Source organism: Muntiacus reevesi, chromosome 13, assembly GCF_963930625.1.
Source record: "Muntiacus reevesi chromosome 13, mMunRee1.1, whole genome shotgun sequence".
Taxonomy (NCBI): domain Eukaryota; kingdom Metazoa; phylum Chordata; class Mammalia; order Artiodactyla; family Cervidae; genus Muntiacus; species Muntiacus reevesi.
The window spans coordinates 15,349,605-15,371,478 of NC_089261.1; the positions used below are offsets into that span (position 1 = coordinate 15,349,605).

General features: G+C 42.9%; 1 protein-coding gene across 4 annotated transcripts in view; it reads left to right on the plus strand.

The window, feature by feature from the left end:
* The window catches only part of FBXW8 (F-box and WD repeat domain containing 8), a 119,649-nt gene that overhangs the window by 22,009 nt on the left and 75,766 nt on the right, over positions 1 to 21,874 (plus strand). For all 4 annotated transcript variants that reach the window (XM_065904007.1, XM_065904006.1, XM_065904005.1 and 1 more), the window contains exons 3-4: positions 8,313 to 8,477; positions 12,225 to 12,313. In XM_065904007.1, the coding sequence (XP_065760079.1) occupies positions 8,313 to 8,477; positions 12,225 to 12,313 (254 nt within the window). The remainder of the gene's footprint in view (positions 1 to 8,312; positions 8,478 to 12,224; positions 12,314 to 21,874) is intronic.

A 21,874-nucleotide genomic window follows, 5' to 3' on the forward strand; every position in this document is an offset into this window, starting at 1 on the left:
TGTTGGACTTATTCTTCTCATTCAGTCTTTTACACAGGGCCTGCTATGTTCCATGTATGTACCGTTCTAGACAGTGAGTACAGCAGTGAACAAAACAGAAACCCCATTCCCCCCACCTTTTAGAAGGCTTTAAAATTATGTGCAGTAAATACAGCATTGAATATAGAGTATGTCGGGTGATGGTAAGTGCTGTGGAGAAAAGACACCAGCAGAGACGATGTCGGGGTTCCACTTGTGAGTGTTAGGAAGACGTCACGGAGAAGGTGACCGTTCTGTTCAGACTGAAAGGAGGGAAGCAGGAAGCTGGACAGGTCTCTGGCAGAGGTGAATCACAGGTGCAAAAGGCCTGGAGGTGAGTGCAGCTGTTGTGTTTGAGAATAGCAGGAAGGTCAGAGTTGGCTAGACTGTGGTAACTGAGTATTGGTCTCCCAGAGATATGCATGTGCTCATCTCAGACCTGTGATGAGAATGTGTTACCTTTTGTGGTAAAGGGACCTTTGCAGATGTATGTTAAGGATCTTGACATGGAGTGATCTTGGATTATCCAGGTGAGTTCAGTGTAATTGCAAAGCTCCATAGCAGGAAGCAGGAGGTCCGCGAGAAGAGGAGATGCAATGTTTCTGGCTTTGAAAACAGAGGAAGGAGCCCCAAGCCAAGGAATGTAGGTGGCCTCTCAAACCTGGAAGAGGTAAAGAAACAGATTGTTACTTGAAACCTCCAGAAGGAATGCAACCTGGCTGCCAACACTTTTACTTTTTTACTGTTTTGTTTTTTGATTGGGCCATGCATCCTGTGGGGCCTTAGTTCCCTGACCAGGGATTGAACCCCTGCCCCCTGCAGTGGAAGCATGGAGCCCTCATAACTGGACAGCCAGGGAATTTCCCTAGCACCTTGATTTTAGACTTTTGGCCTCCAGAACTCTCAGAGAATAAATGTGTGTTATTTTAAGCCTTAAGTGTGGTAAGTTGTTAGAAGATCAGTAGAAAACTAATACAGGACTAATACAGTGAGTAGACAGGGCTAAGAGAAGCAGAAAGAAAGAAAGTGAAGTCGCTCAGTCATGTCCGACTCTTTGTGACCCCGTGGACTGTAGCCTACCAGGTTCCTCTGTCCATGGGATTTCCCAGGCAAGGGTACTGGAGTGGGTTGCCATTTCCTTCTCCAGGGAAGAGAAGCTGAGATGTTCCCAACTCGAAAGGCACTTAATCTGTAGAACTTGAATAAAAGGAATTTGAACTTGGGTTCTGAATGAGATGGGAAGCCATTGAAGCGTTTTAATCCGAGGAGTGATAGGTCTGACCTATGTGTTAAAGGGATTGTTTGGACTGCCAAGAGGAGAATACACTGGGGGACAAGACCTGTAGCAAGGAGACCAGTTTGAAGACTGCTAGGAGCACACAGTGGGGCTTCCCAGGTGGCGCTAGTATTAAAGAGTCTGCCTGCCAGTGCAGGAGATGCCAGAGTCTCTGGTTCGATCCTTGGGTTGGGAAGATGGCCTGAAGTAAGAAATGGCAACCTGCTTCCATACTCTTGCCTGGAAGATTTCACGGACAGAGGAGCTAGAGTCCATGGGGTTGCAAAGAGTTGGACACAACTGAGCACACATGTGCGCACACACACACATACACACACATCCCCACAAGCGCTCATGATGGTTTGGATCAGGACTGGCTGGTGAAAGTGGACAGTCAGGGTTGCTGATGTGTTGGATGTGGGGAGGGAAAGAAGAGTCAACAGCACTCCAGGGTGTTTGGCCTGAGCAGCCAGGGGTGAGGTTGCCATTCCTGATGGAGGGGAAAGTGGTGGGATGAGCAAAGATCAGTGTTTGGATGTAAAGCTGCAGGTGAGTTCTGGGTTGCACTTAGGACTGAAGATGTAAATCTGGAAGCCGTCAGCACATGGATGATGTTTAAAGCAAGGAAACAGCTAGCTCACCAGGGACACGAGTGTAGATGGAGGAGGAGATTGGGAGATTGAACCTGGTATACCACAGTGATTAGGTGATAAGCAGACTAAGAAGGTAGTACCTGTGAGGTGGGAAGAAAACCCAGCGTGCATAGTTTCTGAACCAAGGAAGAGAATTTTACAGGGAGGTGGAGGTGATCCAGTGTAATGAGTGGTACTGTGAGTCAGCCGAGAGGAAGACTGAAGTGTCTCCTGGATTTAGCAGCTGGACATCAGCAGTGCTCTCCCCAGGTAGACTTCGTGCGTCCTTGCTTGACTGGAACAATGACACTTTCCCCTGTCGTGGGCCCCACTGGTAACCTTAATCCAGGCAGAGTTAATAAGCTAGTTTTTGAGCCAAGGGCTTTTTTTTTTTTTTTTTTTAATGCTACAATTCATAGTGGTGCTATAAAGCAAAATGCTGGAGACACTTTTATTAGCAAATTCTTGCAGCTGAGGCTCACTCAGTGGGGCTTTTACTGGGCAGGGCCAGTCCAATCTCAGTGTATTAAAGAAAGACCATTAGGCCTTTGGAAAATCAGACTTGTAAACTTTCTAGATTTAATGTAACTTAAGAAATCAAAACAATTAGATTTCCTTTTGGTGAGACTCTAAAATTTACTTGTGAAAGTTTAGCTAGGTCTTTTTCTTGTTGATTTTTTTTTTTTCCCTTTCAGGCTTAAAAGAAATTCTTAAAGCCTGTCATTTTTGTTCTCCTTTAAAGAAGAATAAAAAGGCAGCCCTCCCTTTACAGTTTGCTAAAGAAATTGTTGGCATGTTTCTGTGTTTAATACCTAATTGTAAGTACAATCCTGATCCCTTTTTGGAAGTTATTCTCACCTCTAATCTTTTATAAATCCCTCAAAGAGCTTTACTGTTTGTTATCCAGGGTTTAAACTTTATCCTGAATATTATTTTCTATAAAAGAAGCCCTGTGGTTTGGGGTTAGTGGTGGGATGATGCACCGAAACATCAACTTTTTATTCTAGGGTTTTCATCCCATAACCCTGTTGTACAGATTTTAGATTGTGTTATTTAAGACTACTTGGCATTTTCTTTGAAGCTGATACATTTAAAAAGTTTTCAGCTCCCAAGTTTTATAAGGTCTGACATATTTGAGAGCTCTTGAAAGTCTGTGAGAAGTTTCTCCGTTTTAAAGTGGCTGACCTTGGTACAGTTTAGTACTGGTAGAACCTCATCTAGAATGTTGAGTTTAATTGGGATATTCTAGTTTGTAATCAGTGAGCGCTGAATTTGGATTCTCCTGAGACGCTGATGATTCCCTGGCTCCATCTAACAAAGTGCAGCCTTGTGGCTAATTTCTAAACTCCAGAATTACAAAGATTACCCCCGGCTCAGGGCTAGTCTTGTGATTCAGCCTAACTCTGAAGGCGGAGACTGGAACTTTTCTTTCTAGCTTCCCCAGCCATGGGGAGGTGGCCCCCAATCTGGGCACATCTGTGGGGTGTTACCTGCCTGCAAAAGGTGTCAGTTAGGCAGGTTAAGATGGAAGGTGGATGAGAATTGCTGGCCTTAGTGCCTGTTGTGTGGTGAGCGCCCAGCATGTGTTTTAAAATATTGACTGATAACGCATATCAGCATTCTCTAAGGTGCCTTCTCTAGGGCACTAGGCTTTCGAGACACTCCTTGTTAGGAACGTTTGAGAAACACAGCTTCTTGTATCTCCTCCTTAGAGATAGGCAGCACATGTCGATGTAGTAAAAGCTCTGAGAAGTCCCACAGTGAAGAGTCTTGCTTAGTTTTCTTTAAACCAGTGTTCCCCAAACGTGTGTGACTGTGGAATCCTTTTGATTTTTATTTATTTGTTTAATCTAGCTGTGCTGGGTCACATGGACTTTTCTCTGGTTGTGGAATATGGGCTTCTCTAGCTGCAGCTTGAGCCTTAGTTGCCCCTAGGCGTGTGGGATCTTAATTTCCTGACCAGGGATTGAACCTGTGTCCTCTGCATTGCAAGGCAGATTTTTAATTACTGGACCTCAGGGAAGTCCTGAGAATCCTTTCCTAAAGTTAGAGAGCTGCTAGTCTACTGAATATGCTTTGGCAAGTGCTGTGTAGCATGTAGTGAAACAATGACTTAGTCACTGTGAGTCTCTCATCTGGTAGTTACATTTCATAATTTCTACAAGGTTTTACATTTTACAGTTTTTACAAGGAAAAGGGCTGATGTATCCCACATATCAGAGTAAACTGCTCTGTGTTCAGTTTAGTTAGCTCTCTGTGCCTTTGAGAAACCATGAGGATGTCTGTGTGTTCACCCTTATCTTATACTTTATTTAACCCTGAATTCCAGGAGCCTGTGGGAGAAATACGGTGCTCTGGAGCTATTAGAGTTGTTGCCTACCTTCATTACAGCGGATGTTGGTCTGTCCCTGCCTGTTCTGCCTGATAGACTAGTGCTGAGACTCCCTTTGGCACAGACAGATGGACAGACACCACCCAGTGTCATGGACAGGCTCAGCTGTGGACCAGACATGCCAAAAATAAAACCATGGTGTTCTTGCTAGTCAGAACTGGGACTCCAGTATTATTGAGTCATTCTATTCTTTATTGCCTGACCACTTGTGATCAGATGAGGGTTTGTTTCCCCGATGTCCTTGTGGCTGAGATGGAGAGGTGTGGGATGACAGTGTGGTTACGTGGATTTGTAGCAGATGCTGTGGCCATGCCCAGGGTGGGCTGCTTAGTGGATCCCTGTCAGCCCGGGAGGAGGGCTCTGGTGCTTTGCCACGGGCTCTGTCCTCAGCCCCATCCTGGTTAGTTTTTTTAAAATAATTAAGACATGAAGGCCCATAGACTACATTTTGCAGATGACTTATGTAAAGGGAAAATATCGTACATATAATGGATGAAAGAATTAAAATGCAAAGATGAAATAAAATGCTAGGACTGGGTATGTGTGATGAGCTGAGTTTTAAAATGAATAGAAAGTTTAGAAAGCTAAGAATTTAAAACATGATCGTGTGAGACTAAGAAATGGGGGCTTTTTTTTCCCTTTAATTACAGTTGGTGTTTAAGAAGACTAAAGATTGATAAATACCAAATTGAGGTTACTGTTGGGGAGAAAAGGATGTGGACTCGGAGAGATACATAGGAGTTTTAAGCTTATTGGTAATATTTGTTAAGCAGGGTGGTGTGTCCATGGGTGTTTTTAATATATAACTTTGTCTGCCTTAAATATTTATTAAAATAAATGGACTCCAGAAGCTCTGAACTATGGGTTCTGCATTGTATTTTTAAGTGAAGTAGCGAATTAGCATCTGATAAAATCCTTCTGTTCATGGCACTTGAAAGTTGTGTATCTGGGGTATTGTTTAGTCGCAAGTACCACATTTGAAGAGAGACAATGCAGATGCATAAACATGAGGGTACGTTTCAGAGGTAATGAATATGGGAGCTAGTTCTGTGACAATTAGTTGAAGGAAATGTGTAGTAGTTTTAGACCAGTGAAGAAATGACTAGGGAAACCTCAGTCACTTAAGGAACTGTTAGTATGTCTTTTTTGTTCCTCTTTTCAGATACTGTTATCTTCTTTTGTGTTAGATGTTTTTCTAGCATACCATTCTAATTCTCTTGTTTCTTGTACAAGCCATATTTTGGAGTTATTTTCTTAATGGTTGCCCTAGGGGTTACAGTGAGCCTCATAAAACAATCTAGTTTTGACTAATACCAACTTAATTCCGATAGTACAACCAAAGTGCTCCAGAATAACTGTGTCCCCTCTCCTTTCTTTGTGCTATTATTGTGTACAAATTCTATCTTTATAAGCCCATCAGCAGTTTTAGGCTGTGTCTTTCTAATCAGATAGAGGGAAAGGGATGCAAGTAAAAGTACATTTATACTGTCTTTTATATTTACCTTTATAGTGATGTTTACTTGGAAAATAAAGTATATTTCCTTTCAGTTCAGCCTAAATGCCTGTCTTTAGGCAGTCAAAATATGGTATTTAGTATTTCTTGTAGGGCAAATCTACTCCAGATGAATTCTCTTATTTTCTGTTTATCTGGGAATATCTTAGTTTCTCCTTTTATTTTTGAAGGATCGTTTTGCTGGATATAGATTTGTTGATTGGCAGTCTCTTTTCAGCGGTTTGAATATGCTGTATGCCACTGCTTTCTGAGTTCCATCATTTCTGAGAAGTATAGAGTACTTTGTGAATGAGTCTTTTTTTTGTAGATCCTTTCAAGATTCTGTCTCCAGCTTTCAACAGTTTAACTGTGTCTAGGTATGAGTCTCTTTGAGTTTATTCTTCATGGTGTTTGCTGAGCTTCTTGGCTATGCAGATGAATGTTTTCCCTCAGATTTGGGGGAATTTTTGGCCTTAATTTCTTCAGGTATCCTTTCTACTCCTTTTTCTCTTTCCTTCCCTATCTGGGACTCCTATAATGCCTATATTGGTCCACTCAGATGGTGTCTCATAGTTCTCTGAGGCTCTGTTAATTTTGTTAATTTTTTGTTCTTTTTCTTTCTCAGTATGGAAAATCTTAATTGACCTTAAATTTTCCGATTCTTCTTCTAGCTCAAATCTATTGTTAAGCCCCTTTAGTGATTTTTTTATTTGTTTGTTTCAGTTATTATACTTTTCAACTATAAAACTTCTATTTGGTTCTTTAAAAAAAATTTCTATCTCTTTATCAATATTCTGTATTTTCTGAGACATTGTGCGTATATGTTTGTTTATTTAGACATGCTTTCCTTTAGTATTTTGAACATATTTATAATGGGGTGTTCCACTCCCCAGGTTTTCCTTTTAAGTCTTTCGATCAGCCTCCTTTTAGCCCTAGTTGGTAGTGCCGTGTCAGGCAGCTGCACTGTTAAACAGTAGTCCCTTATTTTTTCTGACAAATGCCCTGGATATAGGACAGAGTTAGATCTCAGTCAGATCAGATGAAGACAAGCCTTCAGAACAGAGCTTTCTAGTAAGCTGCCAGACAGGCCAAAGAGTGACAGTTTTCTGGGGATGGTACTTTTGGAGAGCTGTAAACCCATTTGGCCTCTCTGGGAGTTGCTAGACCTCTGGTTTTTATAGCTACTGTAGTTGGAGGCTGTTGGTTTTCAAGGCTACCATGGAGCTGGAGGACGAGAATGGGATTAATGCAAGTGAAAACAACACAAAGGTTGCTATTCTTACTAAGATTCAGCCGTTTTCCTTGAATAAATGCTCCTCGGAATATTATAAGCTTTTAGTTAATTTCTGGAGCTCTGAAAAAGTTGATTTTTTTACAATTTTTGGCAGTATTCTTGTTGCTTCTTTGGAGGAGCAGATTTTCAGCGATCTTCACTCTGTAGTTAGAAAGTTAACTCCCTAGCAGCACTTCATCAAGTTGAGGCACCCTTGTGTAAAGAAGAGTCTGCCGGGCACATGTTGTGTGTTCTGTCTCAGTGTGTCTCATGTTCTTTCTTCTTATCTGAGTATTTGATGTCTTGGAGTAGCCCCAAGGGAGTGTTATGGAGCGCAGGTTACTGAGAACCACTGGTCATGACTTTATTAGAAATGAGGCTCAGCTTTTGGGTGGGCAGCAAGCAGAATCTGAGCAGACCTCAGATCATGTGGATCTGCTGCGTCAGTGTCTCATTTCACCAGCAGAGTCCATCCTTTACAATCTGCCCAACTTGGTACAGTAAATCTCATGATGAAGAAAATCCATCATTTCCCCAAGTTAGGCTTGGAAGACAAAGCTCTTAATTGCTAAAGCGGCCCTTTACTCTGGATACTGTTGGGATTTGAAATCCAGTCCAGATATAGTGTTCATTTCTCTCTATCGAATCTTGTCATCCTAGTTAATAGCTTGCCCTTTCTGTTGAATATTTTTTATTTACACACTTAAAATCTGAGTTTTCACACATAAAATGAATTTGAATATCTCACATGACCAGAAGTTTGGGTTATGGATATTAATTTTATCATAGCTTTTTACTTCAGAGATCATCAGTGTCTAGCTCTAAAAGATGGAAATACAAGTACCTATTAGTAAAAAGCAGAGATTCTGTTCTGAAAAGCTGTGTGTGATTTTGTATCTGTTAACATGTTAGTGTATATTTTTTGTCTTTTACATGCTTGTGTATTTTTCTCTTTATATCTTGTATTTACATGTGTATGTATAAAATGATTTAACCAAATAGTCTAAAATGTGGCATTAGGTTGGTAGTACAGCAATTTTGAAATCTCTAAAGATAAAACTGGAAACATTTGCTTGTATTTTTTTCGCCTCGGAGGATTTTGTTAATGAGACATTTTATACTGCCATAAACCCAGGACAGTGATAAAGAAAGGTGTTGATTGATTTTTGGATGACAAGGGATGTCTCTAATTGCAGAACTTGACGTTTGTGTCACTTGGGCTGTTGTAGGTGAGCAAGACGTGGAAGGTGATTGCGGAGGACGAGGTGCTGTGGTACAGGCTGTGCCAGCAGGAAGGCCACCTCCCCGAGAGCAGCATCTCCGATTATTCTTGCTGGAAGCTCGTTTTCCAAGAGTGCCGAGCCAAGGAGCACATGTTGAGAACCAACTGGAAGGTAGGCAGTGGCCAGTACCATTACCTGCAGGGGAATTGCCTCTAGGGACCCAGGAATCCAAGCCCGGGATTAAACCCTGAGTCCCTCCAGTTTCAGCCTGAGGTTCACTGCTGAAAGCAGAGAGAAGGGTGTGGTGAGTGTCCCTGCAGCTGACAGTGACTTGTTGACCATTAGAGTATCGGCCCTCATTTCTAACCACCTATTTGGGAGCATCCTTTGTCCTCCAGGAGAGGAGGTGAGCTTGAGGTGCTAGAAACCTCCCTCTGATGGTTGGGGTGTTTGGAGTGGTGGTCCATGCAGCCCCCTTTCACTGTTCCCTCTTCCCTGGATGGACCAAGAAAGCATCACCTGAATACAAAAGAGGGACTGAAAGTGCTCTTTCCAGTCAATGTGAGAGGGCGATTACTAAGCGTCTCTAAGTACTATCTTCCCTTCCCTCACATAACCTATTGGCTTGCTTCCATAACGTTTATCACTTCAAAATCTCTACAGAAATATTAGATCACAGCTGCGCATTTGCCCAGTGAAGTGTTTCTGTAGAAATCATGTCAGGAGCAGTGTTACGTGGAGCTGTCCCAGGCATGAGGAGACGCCGGCCTGGTGGCCGTTTCTTCCCACTCGGGGGCTGGGTGTTCAGGTGGAGGGAAGGCACAGAACTGAATTCTCTGTTCCCCTCCTGTAAAAGTCAGTCCTGATAGACTTTGAGATGAACAAGCTTTTGCTCATTACTGACGGTGACATACTGCCTATGTGCACATCTGTCCCCAGTCGCCTCACAACCTGATTAGTGACCGTATTCTATATCTGGGCAGTGTCACAGTTCTTAGCAAAGTCAATAAGAACAGTGTTCCTTTAACTTGGCGCTTCTCAGCCCCGGCGCTGGCACCATCTGGGGCCAGATCCTTTTTAGTGAGGGCTGTCCTGGGCGTTGCAGGATCTTCTGCTTCTGCGGCATCTCCAGCTGCTCCCCAGTACAGGCCAGAAACCATTCCCTTCCTTCCCCCAGCATCACCCCTGGTTGAGAGCCACCCTTCCAAAGAGAATTAGCACAGCTGTCCTTAGACCACAAAGACACCTCCACTAAATAAAAGTCCTGCTGCCCCGCCACGTGCATCCAGACCAGGTGGAGGCCTCCTCTTCCCCTTTTGCTTGGTTCGGTCTGTGTGAAGGACATAAGTGAGAGCAAACCTGCTGAGACAGGCTGGAGATAGGAAAGCCAAGGGTCTAACCCTGGCAGGAGGGTCCATAATTTAAGGAACGCTTGAGAGGAGTGTGTTCTGTCCAGGAAGGAGGGATACTTTTGAGAGTTGTGAGCACAAGAGCTGGAGATACTCCAGGTACCATGGCTCAAGTTCATAAATGTCAGATCCTAAGGGAGAACACAGCAGCTGAGTTCTTTGTTTGCTCCAGAGACAATGGGCACTTGCCAGGGGCAGTTGGTAACCTGGCAGATTCCACCTGCCAGTGCAGGAGATGCAAGAGACAAAGATTCAGTTCCTGGGTGGGAAAGATCCCCTGGAGAAGGAAATGACAACCCCCTCCAGTCTTCTTGTCTGGAGAATTCCATGGATAGAGGAGCCTGGTGGGCTACAGTCCATGGGGTCGCAAAAGAGTCGGACACAGCTGAGCACACATACCTACATGCACCAGAGACAATGAGGGAGGGAAGCAGGTATGCCCTCCTCATCCAGGCTGGAGGGGGCAGAAGTGAAGGTGTATAACGACCTGCCTCATAGCATCTGGAACTTAATGCCTGTGTACAGATTGCATACAGTTTAACTGAACATGTTTATTGTTTTTCTCTAACAAGCACAAAGCCATGTGTTTGGTAAGTGCTCAATAAGAGGTTGTTGCTTGAATGAACTGGAGTCAGACTGGAGGGAGGCTTCTCTTTGGAGCATCTTGGGCCCTCATCCTGCACTGTTACCTATAAGGACTACAGAGGTCAAGTGTCAAGTGATGTCTCTTGCATTAACAGTAGTGATTCTGGAAAGAAAGGAATCCTTATGAAAACATGAAAGGTAGCAGAGAGCAGGATGCCTTCCCTGCGAGTGCCTCTGCTTTCCCATCTCTAATATGGAGCTGAGAGTAGCTGCGCTCTCCAGGCTGCAGTAAAGAGGACTGTCTAATGGTCCCTGATGCTCCTCCCACAGGACGTGGCTCGTGTCTGCGGCTCAGTTAGCCTTGATTTTGGCACACGGACGCTGTGGTTTGGTGCTATCCCTGGTCATCCTCTGGATGGGTCGGGAAGGTGATTTGGTTTGACATCTCCTAGGTCAGTGTCTGGGGAAGCTCAGAAGGGACCCCAGGGTTCTTAGTACTTCACACAGAGGGTGACCTGCACAAACTGACCTGGAATTTAGAGCAAGGGTGAAATGGTGTTCCTTTCCCTGATGTTTGCACACACTTGTTTCACAGTGGCTGCTAGGGTCTCTCAATCCAGAATACCAGTGTGGGGCTGGAGCCCAGGACGAAGAGGAAGCCACGTGACAGAACTTCGTGGAGGCCATGAGGGCACAGACCCTCTCCTTGGCTTTCACTGCCTGGTCTCTCGCTTGCTGTTCTTGTCACTTTGGCCGTGGCACCTGCACGGATGGCTCTGCAGTCCCTCCCGTGTCTCCACCAGCAGGACAGCCCCTCCCGGACGTGTCCAGTGGAGTCCCTCAGCCTGGATTCAGGTCTCGAGTTCAGTGCGATCCCCGAGCGGGTCATCTTGCACAGTGTCTGGAGCTCAGCTGCTTAATAAATGTCTGTTTTAATGGAATGGATGTCATCATCTGTCTCCTAATAATAATATAGATAGTAATAGTAGCTACCATCTATTGGAAAGTTGTGTGCAAAGAACTGTCCTTGGCACTTATACTATTTCTGATCCTTATGCTGGTACAGCAAAGGTGAAGTTATGGATGGCTTGATATCTTTTTTTTTAATTTTAGAATTGTTGACTTACAATATTGTGTTTCAGGTGTATAGCAAAGTGATTCAGTTATGTATTTATATTTTTTGATGGCTTGATATTCTTGAATACCTTTATGCATGCTTGCTTTTTAGCTTAACTGTCCCACCCTTCCCAACATCCCACATGTAAATACTTTCTATACCTCCAGATTCCCTTTATTTTAAAAATAATTATTTGTGTATATTTTGAATCAATAAATAATCATGATAGAATCAAAAGTCATCAAAGGGCATATACTGGAAAATATATCTTCCTCTTGCCTCTCTTCACCTACATCAGGAGCTACTGTGTTGTGTTTTAGGGTTTCCTTTATATACCATTTCCATGAACCTCTGACCTCTCAATCAGAAATAATCTCTTCTCTCCTTTCCCCCCCCATCCTGATTTTTATTTTGTTGTATATATGTTTTAATTTTATTCTGAGAGTGCTTACAAGAGCTGTTACCAGGTAAAATAGCATTAACCACGTCCTCTCCATCAAACTAAACTTTTTACATACACTTTACGTACTTCTTCACTGGCAGCCTCTGCAGAGTGAAGGCGTTTGCTCCTGTAATCCCCTGGGGTGGGGGGGGGTCAGTGTCTCACAGTCCGGCTGCATTCAGTGTGTGCGGCTTGTAAGTGCTAGGAGCTTAACATACTGGTTGTTGTCTGTGTCCTTTTGAGTCTCTAACTGTGGACACAGTCCCTGCTGTAGATAACCCACCCTGGAATATAGGTGAGAGCGAAATGCTTTGTCTCCCTGCCATCCCGAGAGCAGTATAAACCGCACCCCTTTTCTCACGCAGAATCGCAAAGGCGCGGTGAGTGAGCTGGAACACATTCCCGACGCAGTTTTATGTGATGTGCACTCTCACGATGGCGTTGTCATTGCTGGGTAAGTGAAAACAGTTTTCCATTTAATACTCTTCATCCTGAGGTCTTTCACTTCTCACGGACCACCCTCTGCGTCTCAGCCACCGTATTCTACCTCTGGGAGCGCGTGCCTTCCCACTCACAGCCCGCGTGGAGACAAGACGGAGCCCCTGACTGTGTCCTCCCGTAGTCAAGGGTTCGGAAGCAAGTGGGGTGGGGCGGCTCTGTAATCCATTTGTCTCATATCTTTTGAGCTTTTAAATGACTCTTGTGGCATGTTATTATGTTAGATTTTCATTAAGGCCAACAGTTTGTTCTTTATGAAGACATATAAAACTCAAGCAAGAATAATAAGTGTTGGCAGAATCAGGTCCTATTCTTGATTTCTCATTCTGAAGCCTTCATTATGAGGAAGGGCTGTGACCTCACAGGTAATCTTCCTTCCCTACCACACAGTTCATATTGCAGTTAACTTGTCCTGAAATAGGCGTTTTGTTACGTATCTGTCTCCATTGCTGAGAAATTTAATTTTAGCTTCTGTGAATTTGGCTTCTATTCCAAAAACCACTTTCATGAATTCTTCATGTTTTATCGGAGAGGTGTTTTTATGTGTTTCTTTAATGTTTACTAAGGTGGTAATTTTCTTTTTGAATTAACAGTATGTCTTGAACTAGAGTCTCATGTCGTGTACCTAATGCTGTAGAGACCAGGACACTTAAACTTCTGGGTCTGGATTGACTCTGAAGTGAGCCGCCCAAAAGAGGTTTCTCCTGGGTGGACAAACAGAAAGAAACCTTGGACTTAACAACATAGTCATAGGAGAGCCTTTTCCTTTTGAATAAAACTCCTTCAGAAGCGTTGCTTGAAGAGTATTGTTTGGATTGAAATGTCAAAGAGTCAGATTATTTTAATATTTTGTGCTTTCATAGTATCTCTGTAAAAGTACTTTGCTTTAAACAGGTTATGCCTTAGGAGCAGCACTTTCCTTTAACTTGTGTTTTCCTGACCGTGATTTCGAGGTTAATGCCCTTCTTGGGAGTGCCATAAAACAGTTAGAAACGTTTAGAAAAATTGATGGACTAGAAATCTAGAATTCTGTCCATCCAGTTATCAGTGTGGCACTAGGCTTCTGCTCCCATCAGCCAGGTGTGGGCCTGAGAGCTCATGCCGGGTACGGTCCTCTTCACCTCAGTTAATGCTGAGACTCCTTAGTAACCCCCAGAGGGACTAGGATCATTCTAGTTACAGGGGTCTTCTGGTTAGAGGCCTTTGAGAACAGACTGCTGAGATTGAACTGAAAGTCATAAAAGGAATTGAAATAAGGAAGATGACTCTCGAAAGCCAATTATGAATTTCTTATCTGGACGTGGACCTTACAAGAGGCAGCCTGGCCATGAGTCCAGATCCCAGTCCTTCTTTTCCTGCCTCTCCGTTCCCCTGAGGCCTGCTCAGCGTCACGGATTATGCCAGCACAAAGCACAGCGATGGCAGAGTTTCATGGATCGATAAGATGAAACTTGATCCGTGGGTCAGAGAGGCTCCTCACAGCCCCTCTTTCTAAGAGAACCTTATGTTGATGGCCTAGCCTCAGATACTTCAGTCTTGCTTGTATATACAGCATCTTGTGTTTATCATTAAAATTTTATCTGGTGGTTACGATGCTTGTTTTCTGGGTCAGATCTTGAATCCCTTTTCATTTGAGAACAGTGGTGTTTGCGGTTACCTCATTCTCAATCAATGTTGTATTCACCAGGCTTTCTGCAGTTATGTATCTCCAAGGAGCTTCTTAAAGAGACAGTGGCCACCCCACCATTTCTTTCTCATTTACTTCTCTTGCATTTTTCCTATTTTTCTTCTTCCCTTCCTTCTCTATTTTTTATGCAAGTGGAATCTGTTCAGAGGCTTAGTTTTATATATCTGCAGGTAACCTATGTTCCATGTTTGCATTTAAACCTGTTAATTATATAATTGAAGATTCTGTTGCAGAATCTTTTCCCATGTTCTTCTCAGTTTTTCAGTCCTCTGTGTAAGTATTCCTGCTTTGGAGTTGGATTGCTTAGACTTAGACTGATGTGTGTTACACATAAAGGTAGAGTTAACCCAGTCTTGGTTCTGCCTTAGTCTTCTTTTCACGCAGAACCAGGGTACCCGTCAAATGCTTATTTGCTCATCAACTCTGAGACACTCGAGTCCCTGTCAAGTGAACAGGACGTGGATGTCTCTCACCTGAGGCTTGTTTTCCACCAGAGGAAACAGACATTATTCTCAAAGCTTTTGATCTTTCCCTCTTGTCGATGAGTGTGTGTTTCCCTTCCTATCTTGTGGATGATCATTCTCAATTACCTTTTCCTGATGCTTGGAGCCCTTTGAAATTTGTTTCCAACCTTCCTTTTCCTCATTACTCTTCCCAGGGTACCTTTGGTTTTTCTCCCCCCATACTGTCCTAGTTACCTCTGACCATGTCTTTTTAAACTTGAGATGTAATTTACATACCATAAAATTCACCCTTTTAATTGTGTAAGTCAGTGATTTTTCCTACATTCACAAGGTTGTATAACTGTCCACCATTATCTAATTCTTGAACATTTTCATCACCTCCAGAAGAAACCCTGTCTCCATTTTTTATGGCCCAGCTCAAGCCTTGCTGCCGCCCACAGCTTCCACTGCACACTGGCCTATTGGCTCTCCCTGCCTCCAGGCCAGCATCTCCCCTTCTCATGTCTCCCAGGGAAGCGATTGTCTGCAGCTCATGGGGCAGCTCACCACATGGCTTTGAGGCTTCACCGAAACATTTTTGTCTTATGTTGTTATTTTATTTTTAAACTTTATAGTCATGTAAATTCCCAGTTAATTTGTAAGCATCTTTTAAAAGTAGAAGTGTTATATAATATTTCATTCAGCTCCCTCTAGTACTAATACATTTTTTTAATCTGAAGAAGAATGTTAACACTTAATAGATTCCCTTCCCCCGATCTGTATACTACGTGTTACATGAGAAACTGGAGGAATTCCTGATTTCTTTTGTCTGTTCTGATTTCCTAGTTCTTTTCAACTTAGAATAACACAGTTTGAAACCTGGAAGGAACTTTAGAGATTCTGTTCTGAAATGCCCTCCTGCATGAGGTCGTGGAGGCTCCCGAGGTCTGGGGAGTGGGGGTGACACGCATACCCTGCACGCCCCACTGTGCTTCTGCAGGGACACGTGAGAGCCTGGCCCCTCACTGTCATCTCCAGCCCTGGCTCCTTGCTCGGATGGCCTGTCTGTCATTATAGTGTCATTTTGTTTTCCTTTATGGCATGTATGGGCCTTTCTCTTCTGTTAAAAATGAAGACAGTAGTAAGACCACGTTGTCTTTGTAAAACTATTAGAAGGTGGAGAAGAGAAAGCTGCCTGATTGCCAGCTTGCTAGCACAGCTCCCATTATAGGTTTTGGTGTGTGCCATTTATGTTTCTGTTTTCAAATGCATGTTACTGGATTTAGGTGGCTGGATTTTTATCTTTTTCAGATTAAGGAATTATTTTAGGGACTTCCCTGGTGGTCCAATGGTTAAGGTTCTGCACTTCCACAGCAGGGAAGCTGGGTTTGACCCCTGGTCAGGGAACTAGGATCCCACATGCTGCATGGTGTGGCCAAAGGATAAGAAAACTATCTTAAAATGCCTTCAATAATCCTCAAGTTATTTCCCATTTAACTTTTTGCCTTGGAGTCTCTAAACCGTCCCTCAAACCCACTCTCCTGAGGTTACCTTCCCGTTCTCAGTCAGTGCCATAAATAACACGAGCCGGATCTTGTTGACTGTGCTCCTCTTAAAATGGTGGGGCCTGTGTGTGAAGAGTGTGTGCAACCGCAGAGCCTAAAGAACACCCGTCCCAGCACCCAGGAAACTTCGGGGCAGGCACGCACAGAAGGAAGAGCCCCTCACACACTGTGCTCCCCGAGCCTCCTTGCTGCACCTTTGGCTCACAGACCCCTGCTCGGGTCCCCCCTCACACCTCTCTGTGGTGTCGTGTGGCCACCCGGCAGTGTGTGCGGCATCCCAGAAGATACCAGAAACAGCTTTTTCTGTGCTGTTGGAAGTCCCTGCGACTGTGACAAAGTAGGTGATTCAAACACAGCCTGTGCTTAGACTTGTTTTTTGCTCGCTGAGATTTCCCGTTTCTTTAACCTGAGAGTGGCTTGTGCTGAGAGCCACCTTCCTCCCTGTTGGAGCTGACCCTCTGTCTGCATTTCCTCTGGGATCTGGTGGCGTTCCTGAAATGCGGTGAGGTTCAGTGTGTGCCCTCCTTGGGCTTAGAAGGAGATGTTACCTAGAAAGTTGGTTGATAATAAGTGGTTAGGAAGCATGGTGGTGGTTTCTTTCTTTTTCTTTTTTTATGGTGAGAGCTCGAGAATTGTAGAATGTCTCTCAAATGACACGTTTATCATTGAGGGAAAGACCAAAGGGACGAGGCTGACAGCGTCCCCGTCCTATGTTGTGTTGTGAGACCTAGACAGTCCTCTTTCTCACAGTCATACTGAGAGTTACGGGTGTTGAAAACAGATGACATCATGAGTTCAGAAAGGTCACATTATAACCTGAGATGCAGGGCTAGGTATACTTTGCCAGAAATATGTTTGCTTTACTGCCATCTAGTGAAGGAGCACATCTCAGGTAAAACTTGGAGGAGAAAGTCAGCCAGGGGGCTCACTGGAGGCCTTGTGCCGGCCATTAAGCTATTAGCTCACCAAAAGCTTTTATCAGATGCCCAAGAGTATGCCGTGCTGTGTTTTGCAATAAACTCCCTCCTCACTGTTACTTAAGATTCATAAGTCTGAAGCGTTTCAGTTTGCATAGGAAAGCACACTTTTCTATTCACATTAGAGGACCATTTTCCCCCTTTCGGTTTAAAAAAGTATCAAGTCCCCTTTTTGTGTCAAGGTTTTCCTCAGTACTCCTAAATACTCCCCCCACCCCTCTTCTGTTCTCTACTGTGGTGATCTGCCTTTTTAGGGTACACTTCCTGTCTGTACTGAGAAGAATTGTGACTGTGTGTCTGTGTTTCTCTTCACCCCCAAGTATGGTTGGAGGGAAATCTCTATCATTGAATGTCACCAAGTGTTAGCTGTCATGTTTCCCTAAGAAGTTCTCTGTTGTCCCATTTGGTCTACATTGATTTTCCCCATCTCCATTCCCTTTGAGGCAAGTAAGACACAGAGCAAAACTGCCTACATGTCTCTAGCAGCCGAAGTGACCTCTCGCTGTTGTTTTGGCTTTTATTATGACTAAAACTCTGTCCACACAACCTGGATAGTCAAGAGGGTTGCCAGTCTTCTGTAGACATGAAGCAACATTTTGAGCTTCTAATCTATATATGTTAAATTGGGTGTCTGAATCTCTGGGTTCACTTTGCCTATTGACACTTTTCTTGGAATGTTGTTATTGTTTATAGCTAAGAACTGTTGAAAAATAATACTTCAGACATAGGCATGTGTCTAAGGTAATCTTGAAATGTCTTGCTTCTAGCCATTTTTCCACTGCTTTTCCCAATAATTAAAAATTAGTATTGACCACAAACCATGCCAAAATATGGCTTTGATCTGAAATAGTGTGTATTTGCCCTGAATTCTAAAATCTAAAACACTTTCTGTTCAGGAGCTGAAGACCTCAAGGTGGTGTTTCTAATATTCTGCTAGCTTCATGTGAATGTATAAAACTAGATAATATAATACCTAGGATTACTTTGAGGCTCTTGAGATGATAGCAGATGCCTTGTAAATACAGACTGGTGATACAAATAGCCTTAGATAAATGTCACCCTGTATGTACACTTACTAAGGACTTGCTTTATCTTTCCCCCTTTAAAAAAAAAACAAACTCTTTCTCTTGACAGTTTTCCTTTCAACCTTGTGTTATATAGATTTTGTGCTGCTGCTTATTATGATGTTGGACTATTTCCCATAAGGAATCCAATCATTACCCGTTAGGGACCTCTTCTTAAAAATACTTTTTATTTATTTATTTTCTGCTGTGAGGTGTACATGCTCTTCTGGTAAATAAGTCTGAGGTAAGATACTGATAAGAGACCAGAGGAGAGCTTCACATTTATTATATCCTTAATGAAGGAGCTCTAGAATATCCTTAATAAATACTGGTGAACTCATGGCTGCATTTATCCATCTCGGGTTCTCCAAGGAATAATGGGAAGGGCCACAGCTACAATAACTCTGCATAATCATCATTGACTCTCACTCTATTGATTGTGATTAACCAAGATGTATGGAAAACAGTTTTAAGTGTGTAGTGCATGGATCTCATAAGGTCCATTAAGATGTTCATTATTTCTCAATTGATGCATCTTAAGCTGCACTTGATGTTTGCAGCAGTGCATTTCCACAGAAAGACTGCACTATGGGATTGAGTTCATTTTGTTAATTGCATAATAACTACACAGTCGTGTTTCAAAGAAAACAGTAAATACTCTTGCTTTCATTGATTTGTAATCTTTGGTATTACTGAAGAAAGTATGGAGTATGTGACTAGTTCCTAAAACTTCTGCATGTTAAGGGCATAAACATTTCTTGAAATGCAGGCACTGCACTTGTAGGGGCCTCGGCCTAATTGCATTGTAGTAATTTAAACCACTTTCATCTTCTAAGTTTAAGTTAGATTTGTGAGCATGTACTAATCACAGAAGAACACTACAGACCCATTCCTTGCTCGGGGGAGGGGTGCAGCTCCCTTGCTCACAGGCCGAAGCGATACAGTCATCGGTGGTTACAGGCCAGTGTGAGAGAGAGCAGGATAGGAGGAGAGCAGGTGCCGTGACACATGGGAGAGGCATCAGGGTAGGCTCCGAGCCAGGCAGGTTTCTCCTGAGAAGTGACTCCTCAACTGAGTCTGGAAGCGACAGCGAGTTGTCGTCCAGGCAGAGTGTCGTGTGGAGGAAGGATGCTCATGACTTAAACACACATGCTGCCCCTGCTCACTCCCACACCAGCGATGGACTTGGGAAGTCCATTACAGTGAGCTGGGCGCAATACAGCTTCAGAGTCCTCAGCACAGGGCCGTAGGCAGCCACCACTGATTTATTGGATCTAACACACAGGTGAAACCATTCGCTTTCCTGGTCTGAGGCCCCCGTAACTAGGCTCCTTTTGGCTGCCATGAGTACTTGATCAGAAGGGACTTGTGGCTTAGTTTGCAGGTAGCTGTTTGAGCATGATCCTGTAGAGGGTGAAGTTTTTTAAGACTTTTTTTTTGTTTTTTGTGTGGACCAGTTTTAAAGTTTTTATTGAATTTGTAACAGTATTTCTCCTGTTTTTGTTTTTTTTTTAACTTTTATTTTCTATTTATTTTTTTCCAGTGGGTTTTGTCATACATTGATATGAATCAGCCATAGAGTTACACATATTCCCCATCCCGATCCCCCCTCCCACCTCCCTCTCCACCCGATTCCTCTGGGTCTTCCCAGTGCACCAGGCCTGAGCACTTGACTCATGCATCCCACCTGGGCTGGTGATCTGTTTCACCATAGATAATATACATGCTGTTCTTTCGAAACATCCCACCCTCACCTTCTCCCACAGAGTTCAAAAGTCTGTTCTGTACTTCTGTGTCTCTTTTTCTGTTTTGCATATAGGGTTATCATTACCATCTTTCTAAATTCCATATATATGTGTTAGTATGCTGTAATGTTCTTTATCTTTCTGGCTTACTTCATTCTGTATAATGGGCTCCAGTTTCATCCGTCTCATTAGAACTGATTCAAATGAATTCTTTTTAACGGCTGAGTAATATTCCATGGTGTATATGTACCGCAGCTTTCTTATCCATTCATCTGCTGATGGGCATCTAGGTTGCTTCCATGTCCTGGCTATTATAAAGAGTGCTGCGATGAACATTGGGGTGCACGTGTCTCTTTCAGATCTGGTTTCCTCAGTGTGTATGCCCAGAAGTGGGATTGCTGGGTCATATGGCAGTTCTATTTCCAGTTTTTTAAGAAATCTCCACACTGTTCTCCATAGTGGCTGTACTAGTTTGCATTCCCACCAACAGTGTAAGAGGGTTCCCTTTTCTCCACACCCTCTCCAGCATTTATTGCTTGTAGACTTTTGGATAGCAGCCACCCTGACTGGCGTGTAATGGTACCTCATTGTGGTTTTGATTTGCATTTCTCTGATAGTGAGTGATGTTGAGCATCTTTTCATGTGTTTGTTAGCCATCTGTATGTCGTCTTTGGAGAAATGTCTGTTTAGTTCTTTGGCCCATTTTTTGATTGGGTCATTTATTTTTCTGGAATTGAGCTGCAGGAGTTGCTTGTATATTTTTGAGATTAATCCTTTGTCTGTTTCCTCATTTGCTATTATTTTCTCCCAATCTGAGGGCTGTCTTTTCACCTTGCTTATAGTTTCCTTTGTTGTGCAAAAGCTTTTAAGTTTCATTAGGTCCCATTTGTTTATTTTTGCTTTTATTTCCAATATTCTGGGAGGTGGGTCATAGAAGATCTTGCTGTGATTTATGTCGGAGAGTGTTTTGCCTATGTTCTCCTCTAGGAGTTTTATAGTTTCTGGTCTTACATTTAGATCTTTAATCCATTTTGAGTTTATTTTTGTATATGGTGTTAGAAAGTGGTCTAGTTTCATTCTTTTACAAGTGGTTGACCAGTTTTCCCAGCACCACTTGTTAAAGAGGTTGTCTTTTTTCCATTGTATATCCTTGCCTCCTTTGTCAAAGATAAGGTGTCCATAGGTTCGTGGATTTATCTCTGGGCTTTCTATTCTGTTCCATTGATCTATATTTCTGTCTTTGTGCCAGTACCATACTGTCCTGATGACTGTGGCTTTGTAGTAGAGTCTGAAGTCAGGCAGGTTGATTCCTCCAGTTCCATTCTTCTTTCTCAAGATTACTTTGGCTATTCGAGGTTTTTTGTATTTCCATACAAATTGTGAAATTATTTGTTCTAGTTCTGTGAAAAATACCGTTGGTAGCTTGATAGGGATTGCATTGAATCTATAGATTGCTTTGGGTAGAATAGCCATTTTGACAATATTGATTCTTCCAATCCATGAACACGGTATGTTTCTCCATCTGTTTGTGTCCTCTTTGATTTCTTTCATGAGTGTTTTATAGTTTTCTATGTATAGGTCTTTTGTTTCTTTAGGTAGATATACTCCTAAGTATTCTATTCTTTTTGTTGCAATGGTGAATGGTATGGTTTCCTTAATTTCTCTTTCTGTTTTTTCATTGTTAGTATATAGGAATGCAAGGGATTTCTGTGTGTTAATTTTATATCCTGCAACTTTACTATATTCGTTGATTAACTCTAGTAATTTTCTGGTAGAGTCTTTAGGGTTTGCTATGTAGAGGATCATGTCATCTGCAAACAGCGAGAGTTTCACTTCTTCTTTTCCTATCTGGATTCCTTTTACTTCTTTTTCTGCTCTGATTGCTGTGGCCAAAACTTCCAACACTATGTTGAATAGCAGTGGTGAGAGTGGGCATCCTTGTCTTGTTCCTGATTTCAGGGGAAATGCTTTCAATTTTTGACCATCGAGGGTGATGCTTGCTGTGGGTTTGTCATATATAACTTTTATTATGTTGA